Genomic DNA, 26,109 nt, shown 5'->3' on the forward strand with positions numbered 1-26,109 from the left:
CCAATTTATATAGAATATCATGTATTGGGTATCGGTCGATAATAGTTGTCCAAATAGTTTTTAGTGCAATCTATATCAGAGAAGTTCTATGAGTTATGCCTTATTTTAACATGTCCTCTATTTGTCTGTGCCTTTCCGCCTTAAGTGGGTATGGATACCTTAAGATTTCACGTGGACCAGAGCTTCATCCGTTGTTTAGAAATTATTTAAAGAAAACATCGAAGTATTGATCATAGATTTTAGCAATGTTAGTTTTCACTACTAAATTCATGAAATCAGTTCCAATTAATTTGTTCTGTTTTTTCTTTCTTTCAGGTTTTGTTTCATTTGTAAAGCTTTCGAATTTCGAATCTAAGAGTTATATAAAACACTATTTCTCAATAAAGTTATCGAAAAAGTTATGGTTAACCATTCTAATACACATATATACATATATGCACATATACACTTGAGTTCCACTAATCCTAACACGGGTAATCCGAATGTCCGCTTAATTCGAATACGTTCCAGAAATTGTTTGTAAATACAGTAAATACCACTGTACCAAAAATGTATAAGCCTACTCTATCAGCTAGACCCATTGTAGCATCAATTAACACTCCCTTACAAATTAGTTAACTGAAATTTTGACTAAACCTTATTATTATATAAAAGACTCCTTTAAAATCAAAGAAACTTTTGATAATATGGTATTATATATATGTATATATATATATATATATATATATATATATATATATATATACAGGCCACAAAAATTATCGCATCGCTGGTATTTAGGATATTTTAAATACTTAATTTTGGTTTTTTGGGACAATCTGTATATGGGTGATTCCGTTCTAACTGTGATATTCAATGTCCTGTATTGTTTTTTGTACTAGTCATTAATTAATAATCAATTAATAAAAATTTTGTGTTAATTGAATAATTCTTAAGATATTTAAACATTATTTTTATACAATATAACTTGCCACTTAAAGAAAACTTATACTACATCACTTGAATGTCAGTACCGTGTCATGTCCATTCCTAGAATTTACCGATAAATTATTAATTTTTTTTGTCGTAACAAATGATTTAAACTAATTACCTTATAAATTCTAATGTTTATGATCAAACTGAGGAAAATTGATGCACTTGTTGTTTAATATCTTAAGTTACCATGTCAGTACCGTGGATAAATGAGTCAGTACCGTGGAACTCAAAATCCGACATTTGTGTCTTGCTCGTGATACTTTGAAGTTGTAGTAAATTCCTCTTAGAGTTTTATTTTTACAGTAAAATAGATGAATAATATGCATAAAAAAGTTAGAAAAGTTAAATTTTAAAATCTTGAAATTTTGAATACAAAAAATCACAGTTAGAACGGAATCACCCATATGTATCAACTTAATAGATATTTTCTGGTTTCTTATCTATTTATTATTATCATTTCTTATGGGCAAAAAAATATCACAATTTCTTACAAATTTTTTTGAAAGCAAAAATGCTCGAGTCAATCATTTCTGTCTTCGAGAATGCATTGAGATCGAGAACTTTCTAAGCAAATTGTGTTATTGTATAGTGAAAATTTAAATTTATTTTGTTAATAATGGAAGTTCCTCAACGTTTAACATGACATGTGACGAAGAATCATAGCGGCTCATACGAGATGGTCGCAGTCAAAGATACGTCGCTGGGATATTTGGAGTTTAACAAAGCACCATATCCAGTGTTGTTATTCGCTACCAAAAAACAGGGCAGCTAACCAGAAGACCTGGACAAGGCCGTGGAAGGTTAACTTTGGTAGTTATTTCGTTATTTAAGGTTAACAGCGTTAAGAATTAGGCATAACACCACTCGAAGGCTGCAAACAGATCTGTTGGCTGCTCGTAATGTCCGAATAAGCTAACAAAGAGTTCGAAATAGGCTGAGAGAAGCAGGTATACGAGCTAGAGTGCGAGCTAGAGGTCCATGTCTTACCAGAGAACATCGAGAAGCAAGATTGGAATTTGCTCGAGAACACGCAAATTGAAATATTCAGGATTGGTCCAATATTTTATTCCTGGATGAATCAAGATTTTTTCTGTATTCATGAGATAGGCGTGTACCAGTATATAGGCGACGGGGTGAACGGCACGATCAGGTTAATTTTTGTCAAACTGAAAGCTTCGGTGGTGACGGTAGTTTGAGAAGGAATTTCTTTCGAGGTTCGCATGGAGTTAGTACCAGTGAATGATGGAAGACTAAATGCTGACAGGTACATAACCAATATCCTAGAACTCTATGTAGTGCCCTATATGCCTCATATCGGTGACAACTTTGTGCTAATGCACGATAATGCTCGTCCACACGTTACTAGAGTGGTTCGGCAGTACTTAGAAGAGGTCGAGACACCCTCTCTGAATTGGCCTGAACGTAACCCGGAGCTTCACCCAATAGAGCATGTCTGGGACCATCAAAGATGGCAAATTCATTGGCTAGTTTTAGTTTAAGCACCGTTCATTTTTTTGTATAGATTTCTTGTACAATTTTTTTGATATTTTCTATGTTTTGGTAAATCAAACTTTTTGTCCTCTGTAGATTAAACTGATATAAAATAAATGTTGCAAAAGTCTTATTTATTGGTAACAGGCAACACATTTAAAATATTTGAAAAATAATGAGTGATGCCATAATTCATATATATATCCCAATTTTTTTTAGAACAAAAGAATAGTGTTTCTAATTATCTTACAAAATTTTCCATAAAAAACTACAACCAAAATAAAAAATATTTAGCAGAATTAGATAAAGTATAGTACTCTACTCGCGTATAATGAGTTATTATTCACTCGGTGATTTATGCCATTATACACTTGAATAATATACTATTATTGATAATTTCCTGGTTTTCGTTAATTGAATGGTCTACTTTCGAAATGATCAAATTTCTTCTAAGCGATAAAGCGTTATCAGCATGTATTAAGAACTTGAAGGTACCGGTATAGTTGTAGCTGATATCTTTCTTTAACAGTAGATAAAAGTATTAACCATGAAGTTAAAAATTAATGCTCCTTTTTGAAGAGACCGGTTTTTTTAATAAAAAATACAGAGGCAAGGAACAATGCTACTTTCAAATTTTATGTAAAAAATAATATACTTTGTAGTAACGTTAACAATTTGGATGAAATGTATGGATGTAGTAAACGATGTGGAATCATGATAATTGTATTGAAATTACCATCGAACACGTATTTGTGGATTCAAGCGAACTGATTAATCTGAATACGACGTAGACAGTTCAAATTAAAAAAAAAGATAACTTTTATCTGCTAATATTTTTTAGATTAAGATAGAAAGTAATATTCATTACTGTTATCATCATTGCAAAAAACTATCACAGTTTACAACAGGGATATAGGAAAATATATTATAACTTGAAAAAATACAAACGTGTAATATCAATTTAGTAATGTAAATGTAAATTACCTTAAAGTTTTTCAAATTTGTTTTGACTTTATATTCTTTAATAATATTATTGATAAGGAGACATTACGTTACATTTTTTTTCGTATCAAACTTATTTAATAATTATTTTTGCCGCATGCCTATGATTCGTCGATTTGCTTGGACCAACCAAGATCTACGTTGAAAATATTAGTCACATTTCTGATATCTTACTATAAAAAAAATCAATAGCTAAAACTAAAACTTACAATTCAAAATATGAAAAAACAACATTGATATAATATAAAGTGTAGGTGCCTGCGCTAAATACATAAATACTGTTTTATTAGCTTTCTTTTGATTTTGGACAAAAAAATAGCAGTCAAGTTTCAAAAGATGCAGGCTGTATCATTTTCATCGTCATTGATCTTTTTGGATGATTTTATGAGGAAATTCCTTTTTTACCTTATTTTTTCATGAATCAGCATTTTTTCGAATAGTTTTTTTTTAATTTGTATTTTGAATTTTTTGCTCAAGGTATCATATTTAGAAAGGCTGCAATCGATTTTTTTCATTTGGTTTTTGTTTCAAATTAGTGTGTGCTGCAAATAAAATCAAATGAAATATGCATAATTTTAATAGAACAAAATGCTAATTTATTCGATTTTTATATTCAATATAACCCTAATATCTATATTTATCGTACTTAACCATTTAACCATTTTTGTGAAATAATATAATTAAAATTATTGTAATCTTATTTGGTATCGACTTATTAGCCAGCTTTAATGTCCAATTACAAATTTTCGTACAAATTTTCGGATAAACCCCATAATTAGTTCTCATCAATATATTTCACTGGTAACTTCATTCGTTTTAGAAAATACATTCCACTCGATTTACTATTTGTAGTTATTGATGGTCACTCTGATCACGTAATGCTATTTTTTTCCGGGAAAAAATTATGGAAATATATAAATCAGAATACATATTAATATTCATGAAAAAGTTAATATTCGTTAATATTAATATAATTCGAATCATTTTTCAATTTAAGTTACCATTTTTTGTTCTATAATATTAATAGTGACGCTGGCCTTTCAGGTTATTTCCTGTAAGCCAATTGTAGTATTCGAGCAAAAAAAAAAATCTGTAGTTTTTCTACCTGCTCCTTAAAAGGGGGTAATATTTCAAATATGAAGTATTTTGAATAAGAAAAGATGTACAATAATTTCAGAAATACTGAATATATCCTAAAATACATATATCGAAATTCCCAACAAAATTTTATTTGACCTTATGAATACGACAGTTGTGTTGATAATCCACATGGGTATTGATGACTAACTGCTATGATACAAACTACCAATATAACGTTTTTATTGGTGTTTATTAATTATTCTTTGTTTTTTATTATTGTGTAATAATATTCTTCAAATTGTAGGAAATTGAATCTAAATCTTATGCAGATATTTATTAACTATAATAATTCGCAATTCAAACACTTCTGAATATTCTTTAGATGCATCCATTTTATATACACTAATCCCACTTCTGCACAATTTGCTTCTAAATTTATACCACTAAATAATGACGACACTTGGATACATCTGTAGAAAAAAGATTCATAAAATTCAGAACCGAAAACAATTTCACTAAGTAGATCAAAAATTTTTAGGAGACGTTTATAGCAGTTTTCTATTACACATTTATCATAACTTTGAAAGTATAACCTTGGTTTGCAACCTTTTTTATGTGCAATGAGTCATCACCAAACTGTTTATATATTCAAGCAATGCAAAATCTATAGTTTTTCTACCTGCTTCTCGTATAGAGACCAACCAAAAGTAAAGACCATTTTTAAAATACAGTATTTTAGGTATACAAAATTTTTTTTGTTTTGAATTGTTTACTGAAATGCATTTCTTCTAACTTCCACAAAAAATAGTTTTTTTTGTTGTATATATTGTATATGTATAGAATGTATAACTGTATAGTTCTTTTCACAAACAAATGATTGAAAGATATTTTTCATTATCCTTAACAATTTAATAGTAGAAAATCATCATTAGAAAATGCTTAATAAGTCGCACACAATATAAATGTGTGCCTATTAATAATTTTTAATTTTGTTTATGAATTTGTGGAGAGCAAAATAAATAAACTTCATTTCCATTAAGAGATTATAACAATCTAATTCTACTATATCTACCACGTTCTTCCACATATGGTGTAATACGTAGCTGTGAAAATTTATAACGATTAAAAACGCAAAAAATAGATACCAGAGCAGCTGGTTGTTGAGGTTAAGACCAACATACTGTTTACGCTACCACTACACCAACACAATTACACATCAGACGCTCGTTTTCATAACCAAGTTATCTTTTTAGAGACTAAAGGAACTTAATTTTCAGTTTCTTCTAGATAAGAAAATAATGCTTCCAAGATCAAGTATACTATTTCCACTATTTATTTGGCATTTTATCTTTGTCTACGCAATCCGACAATGTTTGTCTCTCTTTTCTCGCACGAAAGGTATTTATATATTTATAGTGAAATTTGTAATGAATTTTTGAAAAGTGAAACGTTCTATAATGCTACTACGTGGATTGCTACTTAATTTTGAGATATGGCAACACTGATATGAATTGCTGATTGCCACCATTTTTAATAGGGAATGTACTTAGAACGTGTTATCATAGGAGTGCTATTTGAGTTGTGACAGCTTGAAATATTCATCCAAATAATGGAATTAAATCGCGAGCATTTTCATGCGAAAATTTTCAATGATTTTCGACGTGGATTAAACCAAAAGCAGCACTTCGATGAAGCACCATCCTAGGCCACTGTGTTTCGCTGGTTTTCCCCGAATTCTATTATTTACCTGAAATCTTCAAAAAACTCAAGGAAACCAATCGCAGAAGACGAATTATTATCCACCTCGACATCGCGAGCTCTCACACATAAGTTCAAACAAAAACGTTTTTGAATAGTCAAAACATCGAATTGATAGATCATCCGCAATAAAGTCCTTCTTTGGAACTTAATGATTTCTTCTTATTTCCGCAGATCAAAAATAAATTGCAATTTCAACGTTTATCCACATCTAAAAAAGCATTTGATGCATTTAAATCGCATGTTTTGGAGGTACCTGAATCGAAATGGTTGAAACGTATGCAAATGTATTGATCTTAATGGAGAATAGTTTGAAAAATTATGAAGCCATATCCATTTATAAATATTTATCGCTTCTATTTGTCTATCTCAAAACTTAGTAGCAACCCTCGTAGTATTTATATTCGTGTTAACATAGGAGAAACATCACAAGGGTGCATTTATTAAAATCGAATTGAAAATAATGTACTTAATTATGTTACTGCAAAAATTTTATTGATAGCAGGGAATATTTTTAACACGTAACATAAAACTTATTTTACACATGAAATTTGAATAATGGAATTATATTATAGGCATATATTCTATATTCTATATACCATACTATAAATTTGATTATCTGTGATTTGGTATTGTCAGATCTGTCTTCTAAAATCAAGTACATGAGACATAACTCAATTCAGGAGGTTTCTCAGCCACTTCTCTCCTTGCAATTGCACAAAGTTATATTTCAGTGCTCGAATTATTTTCGTTCTTCATATTTAACTCTTAAATCTGTTTTAACTTCATGCTATTTACATATACTGACTTTTTAATTGTATGTAAAATATTACATACAAAATAATTGTCTCTTACATTTTTTACACTGCCTCTTGATATTACTTTAAATTCTTGGATATATTGCTCTAGATTTTCTCCTGTAATTTCACGCGTTTCCACATTTAACTTGTTGAACTTTATTAGCTTTAACTTTTTAACCTACGCTCTAAACATTAAATTTGTATTACATATATCCTTAACTTCTAGTTTAAATAATTATTTTGATTTTTCAGTGGTTCTAATACTAATGCTTCTTTTTGAGATAATTAATCACAAAAATTATTTAGAATGGTTGAAATTAGATTTTTATTCCGATATTCACGTTGTTGGTGATTAGAATAATTATGCAAATTGTCAAAATCAAATTATAATTTGGTAAAGACGGAAATACGTCAAAACATCAATATTTTCACCTTTTTCAAGAACTGACTTTCATCAGAAGAGACCTGATTTTTAATTCTCACAAATTAATTCCTGCAAAATGTCAATCAATTTTTAATACTGTCATAATATGTCACCAACATCACAATCTTCAAACTAATTCTTATATCTAAGTATAAATCTATGATCTTTTTAGTGTAGAGCACAAACAAATATCTTATTAACATATTTAAGTTTCAAAGTGTCAAGAATGACGGGTTTGAGTTAGACAATTTCAATTTAGACTACTTGTTGAAAATTAAATTCATGTGTTTTGAACCAAAAAATACACTGTAATTTGAATTACTGTTATTAAAAATATCTTTCATTTACAGATCAATAAAGACATCAAAATGTCTTGCATTGCGTCAACAAGTTTTGCCACCCCAGGATCCTCAAATTTAGGTCTTATCGGCGCGAACGATCCCATCAATGATTTCATACCTGATCCATCGACAGTAAGTAAATTTTCATTGTATCGTGAGTAGTGTAACCTGATTCGCATTACGATTTGGTCCAAAATATTCTGATCTATTCAGGTACATAAATACTTAAAAAAGTTTTATGGTATAAAATTATTCTTTAGGTCTCAACCAAACTTAAGTTTTCATTGAAATTTGGAATATCACTTGATATTGACAACCGTGAGATATAAATACTAATGACATCAATATCAAAATATATTTCATAGAAATACTTCTCGTCCTGAACTATTAATTAATCCTACAAATATGAAATATGTTAGTGCATTTTGACCTTTCCGACGCCCTAAACATGTCAAAGATATGTCAAAAAAAAATTCAAAACCTCACTGCTAATTATCGCAAATCCCTAATCTTGTAACAATTTGGTAGAGTGCAAAAATAAATCGCCGTGATGCCTAACTCTATTGCCATTAGAAATGTGTCAACAAAAAGCAACTATTACGCAAAGTATCAATTATGATTATGATATATTATGATCTTTTATCTCAGCAATGGAACAAAAAATTTTAATTAAAAAAATAATACTTATTTTCTAATTTTCATTGATTAATAATTCCTAACATTATTCGACAAAACAATGTACGTTCATAGTTTGCCTGTTATTTGAATTTCTGCTCCTGTCTATTTCTGTTATTATTTCACTATTATTGCAATTAATACTTTGCTTTCTTTAATCGCCTGTCTGTACAAGTAGTATTTTTTTGGGAAACAAAGCTATAGTTGCTAAAAAAGACCCAGAGTAAAATTTCTAATTCCAGTTCATGAATACACGTGTTATTTTAATTGGTTTGAATTTTCTATACCATTTTATTATATATTCATATGGTAGGTGGTCTTTTTCGTGGTATAATTACACAATTTGTCAATATTTTTTTTTAATTTTAAATTTTATTTTAATAATGACCGAAATTATGTCGGGACAACGAGAATATTGTCTATTAAAAAGCTATTATAATTTAATCGAAACGTCAAAATTATCATCTGTTCAAAAACCAATATTTGATTAAAAGAAACCTAAAATATATACAGTGCTTCTCAAAAGTCCCCTTCCTTCTCTTTTGTTTTGAACGGTGATACTGAGACTGATGAAATTTGGAGGGCGAAAAATGAAATATGGTAATTTTCTCTACTAGTAGTAACAGATGACTCAATAGGCATCGGTCACGTCACCGGGTACCTGAATAATAAATGGGACCTTATGGCAAGTGATACCTCGTTTGAAATGTATTCATGATAACTATACTATCATACTAATCTTATTATACTGACGATGTTTTGCAGAGCCGCGTTCAATTAATAAAGATTGAAAAATCCACCTATGGTTAATTGACAAAAAAATTGAGGTTTTTCAATCTATGTTTTTACATGCTATAATACTTTGAATTATTGAAGTTCAATTATTGTTTAAAGACGTCAAGTATCTACATGAACAATTGTATTGTATTAAATACCGGCTCGAGCTAACAAAGTAACAGCTATCTTATTTATTGGTGGATGTGGATATAATTTTCATAGAACGGAACGCATTTTAATGAGAGATTCCCCGCTATTGCCCTATATAGAGGACTTTTTTAAGGGAGCTTTTTCATGAGTACCATAATGATGCCAAACGATCGGGTCAACCAAATATTTGTATTGATAAACAAATTGATATAGTTCTGGAAATTGCAGTACTCTTTTTCTTCCACAGCCCAAGTAGCGTCTACTTGTTGAGTCCGTCATAGGGTAGTACACAGGGTGTTGACCAAAAACAAATTTCACCCATGCAAATTAAATATGGTGCATCAACTTTCAGAAAACGGCCATGGAAGACCGCAATTCTGTGATATATATATATATATATATATATATATATATATATATATATATATATATATATATATGTACACTGAAATTCTCAATAGCCCGAATATGTAAGGACAATTTGTTTTAGTGTTCCTCAATGGAAATGTTAATACTCAAAATGAAGCAGATATTGGAATGACATAAATCCTCACATGTTTTGTGAGAAACATACATAGTTCCCACTAGAAGTCAGTGTCTGGGCAGATATTCTAGGAAACCACTTAGTCTGCAATTAAACCATTAACTCTTCAAATTCTGGAAGTTAATCCAGATGAATTTGGCAACTTGTAGATGGTCACCGAACTCAACATCTTTAGATTTTTTTCAGTTGAGATACCTTAATCCTAAAGTTTAAGCTACAGTTCCTGAGAGTACTGATGTTTGAAAACAACGAATTGTTGTAGAATGTAGGGCAATTTCACCTGACAAATTTAATCGAGTGTAATAACAGGATGTTTTACTGCCAGGAAGTATATGGAGCACATTTTAAACAATTATTTTAAGAATTTGCTCTTGATTATTTATTGATCAATACGAGACTCAAATTTTAGTGTTTATTCAATTCAACCATCAAAAACATCGTAAACCTAAAAAAAAATAGTATGATTGAACATAATATTCAAATAACTTCCAAACGATGTTTCACTTGCCATAAGGTCGGTCCCATTTAACATTTTTGGTTTAAGTTACCGGATGACGTCATTGATGTCTATTACATCACCTGTTAACACTATTAGAGACGCTTACAATAGTTCATTTTCATGCTCATAATTTCATCAGTGTACTATATATATATATATATATATATATATATATATATATATATATATATATATATACATATACATCCCTTATTTTGTTTAGAATATTATCTCTTCTGTGGCCGCTTCAGGTAGTGGATCATTTTCACTGGTACGTTTTTAATACACTTTTTCATAAATACATTGAAGAAATATCCAATTGAAATGATCTGTTCAGTGCACTCCAGCTTTTCATCTTTTCAAACACACACTACACGCAACAAAAATATGGTTCACTTCTCAAGTGCGTTTTTATTAAACACAAATCAAATCCAGGTTATCTAAAAAAATGTATTAGAAATAGTGTGATATCAGACTTAAAGACTTATATATCGTTCATATTTTTTTAAGATTGTCACTTTTCCTTCTATTGCTTTAAGCGATTTTAGTAACTAGTTTTCTAAAGCAAATTTCAAGAAATCTTTTATATTTTTGTAACATTCCGGCTGAAGTCAACTTATTTATCAATTTCATAATCTAGTGCGTCGTTTTCATTTCGTTGTTTCGAGAATTGTTTGTGTCATTAGCAATGACACTTGTATTGGGATAAAATTTCTCGAGGTTATTTAGGAACAAACGATTTATTTAATCTATTCCAGAGTAATTTCTTTTTAAATGAATCTGAACATTTCGATCCATATACCTATCGTATTTCATATCCCGACACAATTTTGGCTTGATGTACTATATAAATTATAATACTAACTTCGCGATCAAAATTTAACCTACTATCGCTCATATAGAAATTTTTCATTGTTTTTCTTATATTACGATAATGCAATCACCATTTTGACTCATATATGAATATTATACAAGAATTTTTTGGACTAATTTATAATGAATAGATATCTTATTATTTTGTATTTAAACTATTTCTAAAACTATCTTATATGTTTTCCATTGAATAATTATTATCACAATCATGTATGTAAGCTTTCTGATACTTCATGTATTTTAATGTTGCTTTATTATTTGTAGTTTTATTTTTAATCTTGTGATATTAACTATACCTTAACAATATCAAAATTATTATAATACTATATTAAATATACGTGTTGTTACAGGAAAAAATTATATCTCAAACCTCATATTCTGTTCTTTAGTTTTTCTATCTATCAATTTCCTAAAATTTTACTCTTCATTTTGGAACAATATCGTCTTTAACATATTTTCAAATATGAAAAATATTTATGTGAATTAAGTCTACGTAAATTTATATAAAAGTAAATAAAAAATTACTTAATCGTAGAATCATGCAAACTTTATTAAGCCATATGAAGCACTTTAATGTTACATGTTAATTTAGATATAGTTTTGTTTTATTCAGGGTCTATCCTCTTCACTTGCTTCGAGTAGCCGGTCTATGGGATCACCTTTGGAGGTAAGCAATTCGAATAATTCAACTATACATAAATTTTTCGAAAACTTACAATTACACGCCAAAGAAATTGGTTGATAATTGTTTGTTTGGCGGACATAACTAGTCTAACTTATTAAATACACTATTGAAAAAGCAACAACCAAACAGAAAATCCGAAGCATAAAGATTTTTCAGCAATTGAATTTATCCAATAATAAATAAACTAAATAATTGTTGAGATATGACTAAGAATATTTCAATGAATACGCTAAAGAAGTAAAGTTTTATATGCTGAATTTGATAATAGTTGTGATGCTATTTATGTAGGTACAACGAAAATTACAATACTCGGAATATAGTTTAAGTGTGAAATACAATGAAAAAAGCGCCTTCAACCCACAAATATATACTTATAATTTTATAACATCAAATGCATAAGAATGAAAAGGAATTTTGAGATATGATTAATATACACATATAAAATGAAATCCATTTATAATCAAAAGGCTGCAAAACTGCAGATCTCGAGATTTTTACATTTTATTAGTTATCCTGTAATAAGTAGAAGACTAGACCAAGAAAATTATTCATTGAGAACGAATGATTATTGAAAGACACAATAATGAGGTTATGGCAATAAAACTCAATGCTAGACAACGCTGGCTGTGAAAAACGTATCGCCGCCACTGAATGTGAGGTAGTCGCAATACATTATAGCATCGTTATCAACTCTGGGCGCCTATTTATAATCTTAATACTATATGCCTGCGATATATACAGTATGTCGCAAATGGAGTACTTTTTTATTATCACATAAAAAGTCATATATCATGAAAATATCTGCTTAAAACTTAAAACTTAAAGACTTAAAGACCTAAAGACTTAAAACCAAAAGTGCAACTATATTATTTTTTCAGTTATATGGAGGTATGTTGAAAAATATGAGTTTTGCTACTCTTACTGATTTTTTCAAACGCTACTTGAAAAACGGGTTACTACTAACATTTTAGGTCAACATAAATCTATTTCACACCAGTTATTCGTAGAGAATTAACCTGAATGTAGAAAATACGCAGAATTTTAAAATCGGCACTTGTGTCAATTTCTTGATAGACTACATTTTAATGGAAAAGGAAAAAGATGGTACCTTGGCACTGCACCGAAATTATTCGTGATTTTATTTTTCGTAATTCAATGATGAAATGAACAAGAGTTCCTTCGGCCTCCAAGATCCCCAGATTTACTGTAGACTCCTTATAAAATTATTGAGAAAAAAAATTAGAGTGTAGTCTATAATTTTAATAGTTAGAAATATTGTCATAGAATTTAATCCATAAAAAATAACTTGTTTTTGGATACGTTGAAATGTAGTTTTTAAATATCTATATGTTTTCGGCAAAAGAAAAAACTGTCCTTTATCCATAGTTTACCTGAAATTTTACTTGATCATTTCTTCGTAGATTGCCACAATTATCGACAGTTTCAATTGTGGTTTAGTTATTCACTGAATATTATCAACTAATATTCAATTATTTTGTTTTTCATAAGTAAAAATTATTCCTAAAATATGAACAAAATGCTTAAACGTAATAGGATATACCAAATAAAATCTTAAAAAAGTAAATAAATATAGGCGTAATCATTTAAAAAATCATAATTTTATTTTTTAGCACACTCAACTTTATATCAACATGTAAAGTTGATGATTTTATATTCGCGAACTTACTACGCAAAATAGATAGACTGCTTATTTCATAGCAGCGTCTATGTATCTAAACTCATGTTTGCTGTATCACGTAACTATCAGGATATCTTCCAGATAAGGTTGATTTCCATAATAACGGAGTTTTTAGTGTGACCATTGTCACACTAAAAACCGTATGTATATACTCAGTATGTATGTATGCATGCAACTATCATGATTTTAATATTTCATTAAAATTCCCAATTATTTGTCCGTGAATGAAAAAATAGTTATTCAAGAGCTTAAAATATTTATTAAAAAGAGTACATACCTAGCCACAACCCTACAATAATCATCTTAATTCATTTTTAATATGTTTTCGAAAATCGAAATGAAATTGAAACATAAAAAGTATTCAAAAAAGCCCCTGCAATCGAAAGAAGACCTGAAATAAAAAAATCAAGACGGCATATTAACAAAAACATTTAAAATAGACTAATACATTCTTGGCATTTCGGCTAATTCAACCATATTCCAATAAATGTCGAAACGTCAAAACTGTAACCTATAACTTCCTATCCCATACTTATTATTTTTATTTTTTCACTTAGGTTAATTCTTCTTCACTAACTTCAAGCAGCCTGTCAATGGGATCTCCTTTAGAGGTACTTTATCAACAAATTTGATTAACATAAATTTCGTAGTTGATTCGAGCAAACCATTACTTTTCAATCTGAATTCTCATGTTCAATAGAAGAGGATGAAAAATTTTAGTTCATAAGCATTTTTTTCGAAATTTGGGATAATTCAATTTCTCCTTCGAAGATTTTCTCTTCTATATTAGGGATTCTAGAATTCTTATCAATTATAAATATTGAACATATCTTGCAAGCATTAATATGGAGTATATTCTATTGAAACTTATAAAAAATATTCACATGACTAGTCTGGTGATTTAGTTGTTACTACAACTATAAACCATTTGTTTAGCCAAGTAAATTGAATGAAGGAAAGCAATAACAATGAGGAGTCACAAGTTGGCTTTCTAAAATAAATATATACTTTCATACATTTGTTTATACTGTGATGATATTTTAGAGATACCTTTATAAATCTTCAATTTTTCATGTACATGAACAATAAAAAATACATAAAGCTTACACTTTTAATTATATATCCAAAGACGGTTCATTGATTAATATTTTAGTGTAACTAAGTGGAAACTTAAGCAAATGCAAAATTAATGAATTTATGAAAAGTGAATCAAACAACAAAACAGAAATAGTCATGAGAGATACCTTCTTACCAACTTTCTTATGTAATTTTTGATAATAATTTTAATACAAGCGGCCAAACATCAATAACATTAAATGTTGTATAATGATGAGTCACATTTCACTTTTTAATGAAGATTAAACTTATTTTTATTGCTTTAATTCAGGTAAAAATGCTTTATACGCTAAAGAAATGGATAATTAATTAATTTTTATTTCCGTACTTAGGGTCTATCTTCTTCGCTAGCATCAAGTAATCGATCTATAGGATCACCTTTAGAGGTAAGCATAACCTTACTAATTAAACTATTGGTAATTTTATAAGCTTAGAACATCCTCTATATTACAAATAACATTTGTCATAGACGACTTTCTTATTTTAGCTCCAATTCCATATAAAACTAATAATCTTCTAAATACTTTAATATATTTAACCCTAAAATTCAATTCAACATATATAGCAAAACATGATCTAGATCAAACATAACATCGATGTATGTCAGTGATAAGAAAATACGCTATGCCCATTATTTACAAAATTGAAAAAAAAACGGATAGATCACATGCTATTTATTCTATTCCATGTTTGAATTGTCCAAAAAATTACATAGGAATGTGTATGTAATATCTAGAAAATAGGATAAATGGTTAGGTACATAAACATGAAAAATAAATAGAAAACACGAACTTAATTTCAAAAACACCAAAATTTCAACTAAACATAAAACTGATCAATTAACAAACAATGAAATGATTTTAATAAAACAAAATTTATTTTCAGTTAACGATAAACTAGATATGTAATAGAACTTAATTAATAAATTTTTTAACCATATTAAATATCTAAGGTATGTAGACTAACATGTAATGTTGCTCTTCTCTGTCACATTATGTGACATTACTTTTTGACATTAGCACAAAATAAATTTAACATATATATTTCCAATTTAAGTTCCATCCACTTCGAACCATATTTTTAAATAATTTTAATTACTTATATACTTGAAAAAAAGTAGAAACGTGAAATTTTATCTCCAAATATTATGAAAAAAACTAATTTCTTATTTCTTAGACCTTTTGATACATTAATGCATATGAATGTTGTTGATTTTAGGTCTCTTCTGTTTCAAAATTAGTTTTTTTTTGATAGTTTTTAAAAGAAAGATAAATTTTGACGTTTCGACTTTTCTTTAAGTCTATTGACACTGACAATTTGCTTATTTTTATTAATCTATAGATCACCTTCATCATGAATATCAAAATAAGGATAAAATCAACTTAGAACTTTGTGCCAATAAGAAAAATTAATTTTTTCTTGGTTTCCACATCTCAAATATATTAAATTTATCAGAATTTACAGAATAGAGCTATGAATTTTACTTATTTACTTACTTTTACTTCATGGTTCGTTAATGCAGTTCTATTGGTTTTATCATATTGATGACCTCTTAGTCTATTTTCTAAATACTGAGATGTTTGCCCTATGTACACAGCGTCACAATTAGTACAAAGCACTTGATATATAATATTACTTCTTTTGTTTTTTGGTGTTTTAAATTTTAATTTAGTGAAATATTTGGATAATGTATTATATCCTCTATAACTTATACTAATATCATATTTATTGAAATAATTCAATAATTGTTGGGAAAAATGTTTTATGTTTTGATGTTTCGTTCCAGTTTTGTTTTTAAATTGATTGTAGTATCTGTTTATCCTTTTTTTGAATATATTATTTATCATTTTTTCCGGATAATTATTTTCATTACTTTTTTAATAGTTAAGCATCTAAATTCAGGATCTTATAGTTGGATAGATCTATCAGCCAAACGTATTATCACTGATCTTTGTTTTAAGTAAGTAAGTTAAGTAAGATATTTAAGATTGTTGGTACAGCATAATTCAATCATCTACATATCGGAAAAAGAATGGAATATTTATATCAAGTTTGCTTAGAACTGTTTCCTCAAGATCTTCCATTACCAATTATGCTATAACACATTGTATATTTCTATATAGTTCTATTTTATTCGTACTGTTCCTCAAATGAATAGAAAATACGAATCCACACGAAAAATTTACTTAAAACAAAAGGATTTGAATGAAGATAACTGGACTTTTGTGAGCACTAGATAAAAAGCAACGTAAAAAAAATTTTACTGGCTTTACTATGATTTATCAACGTCAATAACAAATGAATTTCTTCCAAATCTCGAATGTTGGAATTAAAATAGAAGTGATTACTGAGCCACCTGAACTAAGGAATATTCGAAATGTTTGAAGAAAAACGGAACAAGCCGAATGGCATATTATAGACTTGTATATGCATTATCGGGGACTGAAATTATGGCCCAAAAATATTAATATAAGTATAAAAATATTAAAACATACTAGTTAACAGAGAATCGTGTTGTTTTCTTTTTTACAAAATTTATCTAATTCATTTCATACAAAAATCAATATCCATGGTTACTGATGACGTATAATTTTCTATAGAATTTGTTTTATCAAAATTCAAAATGCGATTAATGATGTTAATCTAAGTTCGTTCTATGATCTAAAGTCACTGATAATAATAAACAATATTAATCAAAATAAATGTGCAGCTCTGTTTGTAACTTTCTAGAAAAATAATATAAATCAGTAAGAACCTACATTCTATCTAATTAATTTAGTTCGAATCTTGTTTCAACCGTTGCAAAATGTTCAATTATTAATGAAACATCTATAAACGAATCGTTATTCATCTATTATTAGTAAAATACTTATTTTTCGTCTAGGCTCTCTCTTATTCTCCACAAGCTCCAAGCAACCATTCTATGGAATCACCTCCAGAGGTACGTTATTATTGAAATTTTATTAATATGAATTTTATTTTAAAAACCACATCAGGGATTTCTGGAGACTTTTGTTGACACAATGGAATTGAGTTAAACACGGAAAAACTAAAGTTATAAATTTAGAGACAAAACTAAAGTAATAAAAAAGATTTTTGTCGAGCTTCAAATTTGAAATTTTCACTGGAAGTCGAACACGAAGTACGGAAACTCTGATCAAAAATCTTTTGTTTTATGTTGTGATCCGCAATCAGCTGAACTCACATCATAATTTTAACATAACATCCTGATATACAAATAACATGTTCTTGAGAAAATATACTTCAATTTATTTATACGGAAGATCTGTCAATATATTGTATTCCATATTTAATTTTTTATGAGATCTGCAAAAATTATAGGGGTTACAGTAAAGTTAAAAACTTTATTGAAATTCCCAAAATGATCTGTTCTTATCTCTGTCTTTGCTAATATTGAGAAAAAAAATTTTTTTAAGTGTGCTGAAATAATTCAGTTCCACTGATTTTATTTTATGGCTATATTGCTTCAAAAATTGAAAATGATGTAATTTTCGGCTCTAAATATCTTCTGCAAAAAAATAAAACAATTCTTCTACCGAAACAGAGACAGGATTTCCTTTTCTTTGCAATTTTTGATTTGGTTCATTTAATTTCGCTGTAATATCTTCCATAAAGTAAAATTTTTGCAACCATTCGTCGCTCTTTAATTGATGGTGAATCGTGCCTTTTTATTAAGGAATGTATTTCAATCAAGCACAAAGCAAAACGTTTTAACATCATACCTTTGGGAAGACATCGCATCATATTAATATTGAGTCTCTATTTCGTTTAACAAGTATTTAAATTGGCCATGGTAGATTATTTTTGACAAGATGCTATCAACAATGTTGATTACTAAATTCGTAACCTCAACGTCAATACCTCTTATTTTTTCCTGTCATACTTCTGGCTCCTTCAGTTGCTATTGAAGCAACTATTTATTTAAATTTATCTCATTGTCTTCAAGGCATTTTTGCACATCATTCGCTATATCTTCCCCTCCAGTTTTTCTTGAGATCTGTAGTATCCTAGAAGTTCTTCTTTGGACCTTGTGAAGACATATCTGATAAAATACAACTTATGCCGTGTCTTTTATATCACATCGGTAACAAGTGATAAGGCAGTAGAAACTTGGAAATCATAGATCTTTGTTAAGATTTCTGATTTGTCCTAGAAATCATGAAACAGTTCTTCAGATGCACGTGTATCCCGGGAAAGGGGGCGAAAAAAGTGAGTACAAGTCGCTAAAAAATAGAATTGATGACTAATTCTCTTAACTAGATTCAGAAAGATTTTTATTTTTTATTTTTTTTATAAAAACAATTATATTTGCGTATTCAATTAAAGAGCCGCAGTTTGACATCCAAATAAAAGAACTGTATGTGGCTGGCGAGCCGCAGGTAGCTGACCCATGATTAGACCTTATTCTCCCTCGTCCATTTACAATACCTGTCAAGTTTCAGATGGACCTCAAATTTTCACATTACTAGATATTATTATATAATTCTACACATAGAAAATTTACCAAAAACATTATGGCGCATTAAATTTTATTCAAATGAAACACTTAAAATCATAGTCTTGAGCAGTGTTTGCTTGAATCGGTTATTAACAACATAAGCAATATGCTTCCCAAGCAGGTTTTGCTTGATTTGACATTGAATTATTCATAATCAAGTAGAAAATGCATTTTTGTTTTATGATTTTTGTATATGTTAGATAATTATATTTATGGATAGTTACTTCTTTTGCTTAGGTTTGCTCAGTCGCACAATTTCATTATCAACAGTATGTCTCATACCATACGAATTATAAATAGTCCTACAAATATTGTGTGCATGTATTATAATAGGCCGTTTTACCACATTTGAGTATTATTTTGAAAAGTGATTCTATACAATACTTAATTACATGCAGATCTTTGATATGTATGAATTATACACATCAGCTAAGCATTTTCGCTTAATTTGATATTTTATTGGACTCATACGTGTTACAAAGTACCATTAACTGTATCTTAGAGTATTTCCTATTTCCTATTTCCTATATATTTCAAGAAGTTGTGTTTTTCTGTTTCTAAATACGTCATTTCTAAATATTTTGGACTCGATAGACCTTCTTATGTATCAACCTTTTTCGTCTGATTGGAGGAACTATTTTAATACACATTTTTTGTTTATTTCGAAATAATTTCATATATTCTAGCCATTCCTTCATTAGATACTCTTACTTTTCGATATTATGTATTTGAATATATACTCAGAAAGCATTCTCATTTCTCACTAGACTATATACATCATAATGTTGAGAAAATTTTTACTAATGTATTTTTGTATTTAGGTGCATCCTCCTTCTCCAATTGGCTCAGGCAGACCTCCTACGGGATCACGTACAGAGGTACGTACTTCTTTATAATGATTTTATTGTAGATAGAGCTGATATAATTTTTTCATAGGTTCGTCCTCCTTCTCCAATTGGTTCAGGCAGACCTTCCATAGGATCGCGTTTAGAGGTAATTTTAGTATCTAACCTAATATACGATATATGCAACTAATGTATTTTTATAGGTTCAGCCCCCTTCCCCAATTGGTTCAGGTCGACGTTCTATAGGACCACGTTCAGAGGTACTTATTTATGTTAGAATGATTATTTAAGATTTTGCTTTTGACAATGAACCATTTTGGAGATACGACAATTACGTACAAAAAAAATATTTTTTGTGAACAATATATGTTTTACTTGTATAATCATGTTGTAGGTGATCTATAAACACGCTAATTGTCTGTGTCAAGTAATATTTTTATAAAGACCAAAATAGGTCGAAACCTCAATTTTCATCTGTTATTTTAGCATGATGATGAATACGTAGTTATTCGAGAGTTTTAAATATATAATAAAAATTGTAGCTTCATTCCAAATATATATATATATATATATATATATATATATATATATATATATATATATATATATATATATATAGATAAATAGATATATAAGAATTCTTTGCCCGCTATATTACGAGCGGTTTCTAAATGTTTTTGTTTTTAAGTCTTTTCTGATTTGAAATTTTTTAAAGACATATGAAAATTTGACGTTTCGACTTCTTTTAGTCTTTATGAATATATGATATTGACACTGACAATTTGCGTATTTATATTAATCAATAGGACACCTACATCATGAATATTAAAATAGGAGAATAATCAAAATAGAAATTTGTTTTAACAGGAAAAATTAATTTGTCTTTAGTTTTCACATATTTTATACGTAGTAGTGATCAATTAAATTAGTTTTAGTTGTATTAGATTTCACAAAATTGAGGCATAAATTTCACTTTAATTATTTGGGAATTAGATTCTTTTGTTTTTTAGTGTATATAAACAAATTGGTGGTTGTGCTATGGGAGCTTCCGTATCAAGTGTTATAGCATAATTATATATATAATATGAAATAAATATTCCATTCTTTTTCCGTTATGTAGATGATTGCATTACTGTCTTACCAAAAAATCCAATTGGAAACATAAATAAAAAATTCAATTCTTATCATAACAAAATTCAATACACAATAAAACAAAAAAATAAAATCAATTTTCTTGATGTCACATTACATAAAATTAACAATAACATAAGAAAAGGATGGTAAACGAAACCAACTTGGTTATGATAATAAGTTTGGCTGATAGATCTATTCAACTATCAGATTCTGAATTTAGATGCTTAGCTGTCCAAAAAACAAAAACTGCATTGAAAGAAAATAATTATTCGGAAAAAAATGATAAATAACATATTCAAGAAAAGGATAAACAGACACTACAATCAATTAAAAAACAGAACAAAAATGAAACATCAAAACATGAAATATTTTGCCCTACCATATTTACAAAGACTTTCCCAACAACTATCGAATTATTTCAATAAATATAATATGAAGATTTAAAAATATACACAAAAAAGGGAATTTTTACTATGGTTCTCATTCATAAGAGAAAGCTATTAATTCAAAATAATTTAAGTAAAATAGGTTGTAAATTTTGATACTACAATAATTTGATTGATGTCTGCTACATGTTTTTGAGATACAAAAATTATGGAAAATTTAAATTTTCTTGTTAAAACAGATTTCTATTTTGATTTTATTCTTATTTTGATATTCATGATGTAGGTGGTCTGTTGATTAATATGTATAAATACGCAAATTGCCAGTGTCAAATAATATTTCGATGAAGACTGAAAGAAGTTAAAACGTCAAATTTTTATGTAAAAATAGATGCTATATATATATATATATATATATATATATATATATATATATATATATATATATGAATTGTAAAGAAGTCTTTGTCATCTATATTATGAGCGGTTTCTTATTGGGAATCTGGCAACGAAACACCAAAGTGGACTATCTTTAATTTTTATCTGAACTTTCGAATACTTATGTATTCATCGTCTGGGACTGAAATTATGGCCAAATACAATATAATGTATAAACATAATAAAATTTTTACTTACAATAATTAATTAAGATTTTCAGTGGTTTTGAATCGTGTTAATTCTTGTAAAAATTTTCAAATTCATGGTTTTCATAATCAATATTCAAATTGATGTTGATATATATTGATTAATTGAAACATTTTTCTCTTATTAAGGCTCTTACCTATTCTGCGGTCGCTTCAGGTTGTTGTTTCATGGATTCACCTCTTGAGGTAAGTTTTCAATTTTAATTATGAAAATATGTTTTCTGAATGATAGAGATATTCTTCTTTAATAAAAAAAATTAAAAATTATAACACGTGTAGTGTCAAATATTCGACCACAGTTCTACAAACCCAATATCTATTTAACATTCAATAAAAAGTAATAGAAAAGTAAACTGTTATATAAATTATTCACTTGAGCTTTAGCAACTTTTAGATACAAGAATTACAAATTTAGATCTCTAGATATCATTACAATATACATAAATATGAGAAAGATATTTTTTACTTAAACAACTGAAATATTTTCCTTACAATGAATCTCTATGAGGCATTTTGATTATTCAAACTAATAATTGTTATTTTTAAGACAAGAATATTCTTTTGTTTATATGATTATACCCTAATATCAATTACATATCTACTTTTATAAAACATGAATATATATCGTTGTACTAAAACAACTAATATTTTAACTAACCATATTCCCCGAACCCAAATTTTAGACAAAAACCCAGTGTTTACAAATTTGTCTCATACAGCTATCCAACTATCAGATGCTGAATTCAGTTATGTAAATTCAAAAATTCTTGAAACGGAATCAAATACAAGAGAAAATTTTTAGAACTGGTTCACATACATAAGAAAGAGAGAGCTGCGAATGATAAAAGTTCAAAGTTCTGTTAATAATCTATTAATATTATATACAGTGACTCCGTTTCTAGGAAAGATAGAAAACTGAAAAATCTTTGGGGTTTGCTCTTTAAAAAATTTAAATTATACACACTTTTTACGATTTTGTCGAAACTACTGGCAACTTTATATTGAAATATTATACATATATTTTTTGGATACATCCAATATTTTTTTTCAGAGCTGACTTTAATAGAGAGCCCTAGTTACACGGTTCGTACCGAGTAGTATTGAACCTTTTTCAATATTAGATTTATTAAACAAAATTTTAAGTGATCTTTAACAACATTCAATTTCACACCAAAAAACCAATAAAACTCGATACCGTGTACCGTTTTAGGAGTATTTTGTTTTGAAAATTATGAAGTAATAACCGATGCTGGTATAAAGTTTTGATAAAGTTATCAATTATTATTATCATTAATTAGTAAGCATTCTGTGAATTGAAAATGTTTTGTCGTGTGAATGAGACCCCATCGATAAAACGGAAAGTTTAAAAAAAAATAGGACTGAGGGCTTTAGTTTCTTGTAACGTTTCACAAAAATCTTGTTTATCAAAGTTTTCAAACAAATCCATTGGATGTATCAACTTCCAAAACATATTCGTACGAAATTTCCATACAATGTTGCCAGTAAATGCAAAATCATGAAAAATGCGAAATTTCTTACTGAGCAAACTTCTTTTGAAACACTCTGTATATATATATATATATATATATATATATATATATACAGAGATTTATATATATATATATATATATATATATATATATATATATATAAATTTCTTTAATTCCTTATTGCTTAGACCTTTTGATATATTAATGCATCTTAATGTTCTTGATTTTAGGTCCCTTCTGTTTTAAAATTAGTTTATTTAATAAGTTTTGGAAGATAAAATTTGACGTTTCGACTTTTCTGTGAGTCTCTATCAAAATATGACATTGACACTGACAATTTGCGTAGTTATATCAATCAATTAAATTATTTGTAGTTTTATTAAAATGTACAAAATATACTGCTATAAGTTTTACTTAAATTTACGAATCTTTCTAATTTAATTCATGTTTTTTGGATATTTCATGGTTCGTTAATGCAGTTTTTTGTCGTATTGATAACTTTTTAGTCTTTTTTCTAAATACTGAGATGTTTGTTCTATGTAGACAGCATCACAATTAGTACAAAGCACTTGATATATAATATTACTTCTTTTATTTTCTGGTGTTTTAAATTTCAATTTAGTGAAATATTTTGATAATGTATTATGTCCTTTATGACTACTATGATACTAATATGATATTTATTAAATTGATGATTGCATTACTACTGTACCAAAAAATCAAATTGAAAACATAAATAAAAAACTCAATTCTTATCATACAATACTTAAATTCACAATCGAAATCGAACAAAATGATAAAATCAATTTTCTTGATGTCACATTATATAAAATTAACATTAACATAAGAACAGAATGGTATACGAAAGCAACTTACTCCTCAAAATATTTGAACTTCAATTCATGTCATCCTATGTCAAAAAAAATCAGTGATAATAAGTTTGGCTGCTAGATCTGTCCAACTATCAGATCCTGAATTTAGAGACTTAGTTATTCAAAAAGCAAAAACTGCATTGAACGAGAATAATTATCGGGAAAAATGATGAATAACATATTCAAGAAAAGGATAAACAAATACTACAATAAATTAAAAAACAAAACATAAACGAAATATAAAACATTTTTGCTTACCGTATGTACAAGGACTTCCCCAACAATTATCCAATTATTTCAATAAATATGATATTAGTATAAGTTATAAAGGACATAATACAGAATCCAAGTATTTCACCAAACTAAAGTCTAAAACACCAAAAAACAAAAGAAGCAATATTATATATCGAGTGCCTTGTGACGCTCTCTGCACAACAAAACATAAAACATTTTTCCTTATCATATGTTCAAGGTTTTTCCCAACAACTATCAAATTATTTTAATAAATACGATATTAGTAGAAGTCATAAAGGATTTATTTCACTAATTTAAAATTTAAAGCACTAGAAACCAAAAAAAAGTAATATTATATATAAAGTACCTTGTACTAATTGTGACGATGTCTACATAGAGCAGATATCTCAATATTTAGAAAGAAGAATTCAATAGTTTAAGTAAAATGTATTTAATCAGTTTCTGCTACATAATTGAGATATAAAAACAGATTTCTATTTTGATTTTCATGATGCAGGTGATTTATTGATTGATTTAAATACGCAAATTGTCAGTGTCAACATCCTATTTTGATAAAGATTTAAATAAAAGTCGAAACGTCAATTTTCATCTTTCTTTCAAAAATTATTTAAATAAAGTAAATTTAAATCTCTACTTATATTGTAGTTTCCCTAATGATGGGAACAGCACTTCTTGAAAACTTGGATTTTTAGTTTAATAAAAAGTACATAAATTCCAAAATTTGCTGCAACTTCAATATATTGATTTTTTTCCAGCTAGTCAGCAAAGACTATATACATTATTATATTGTATTATATATAATACAAGGCGCTTGATATTACTTTTTTGTGACGCTGTCTTTCTCTCGATATTTAGAAAATGGACTAAAAGGTTATCAATATGATAAAAAACAAATAAAACTGCGTTAACGAACCATGAAATATCAAAAACATATAAATTCAGTTATAAAAATCCAAAAAATCTTGGAACGAAATCTAATACTCGAAAAAGAGAATATGAGAAATGATTCACATTCATAAAAACGAAAAAGCTATAAATGATAAAAAAGACCTTAATAATTTAAGTAAAATTTATAGCT

General features: G+C 28.0%; 1 protein-coding gene across 6 annotated transcripts in view; it reads left to right on the forward strand.

The window, feature by feature from the left end:
• The first annotated feature begins 7,725 nt into the window (after nucleotides 1-7,725).
• LOC130898245 (E3 ubiquitin-protein ligase TRIM71) overlaps nucleotides 7,726-26,109 on the forward strand; it is a 30,682-nt gene continuing 12,298 nt past the window's right edge. Inside the window, exons 1-9 of one of the 6 annotated variants that reach the window (XM_057807376.1) lie at nucleotides 7,731-8,003; nucleotides 12,003-12,056; nucleotides 14,331-14,384; nucleotides 15,222-15,275; nucleotides 17,774-17,830; nucleotides 20,230-20,286; nucleotides 20,345-20,401; nucleotides 20,457-20,513; nucleotides 22,544-22,600. In XM_057807376.1, coding sequence (XP_057663359.1) covers nucleotides 7,899-8,003; nucleotides 12,003-12,056; nucleotides 14,331-14,384; nucleotides 15,222-15,275; nucleotides 17,774-17,830; nucleotides 20,230-20,286; nucleotides 20,345-20,401; nucleotides 20,457-20,513; nucleotides 22,544-22,600 — 552 coding nt within the window. In that variant the 5' untranslated portion in view covers nucleotides 7,731-7,898. Of the gene's footprint in view, nucleotides 8,004-11,987; nucleotides 12,057-14,330; nucleotides 14,385-15,221; nucleotides 15,276-17,773; nucleotides 17,831-20,229; nucleotides 20,287-20,344; nucleotides 20,402-20,456; nucleotides 20,514-22,543; nucleotides 22,601-26,109 lie in introns of all 6 variants that reach the window. The other 5 variants (XM_057807379.1, XM_057807378.1, XM_057807377.1 and 2 more) reach the window with 5 other exon arrangements.

This window comes from Diorhabda carinulata, chromosome 9 (assembly GCF_026250575.1).
Source record: "Diorhabda carinulata isolate Delta chromosome 9, icDioCari1.1, whole genome shotgun sequence".
NCBI classification, from domain to species: domain Eukaryota; kingdom Metazoa; phylum Arthropoda; class Insecta; order Coleoptera; family Chrysomelidae; genus Diorhabda; species Diorhabda carinulata.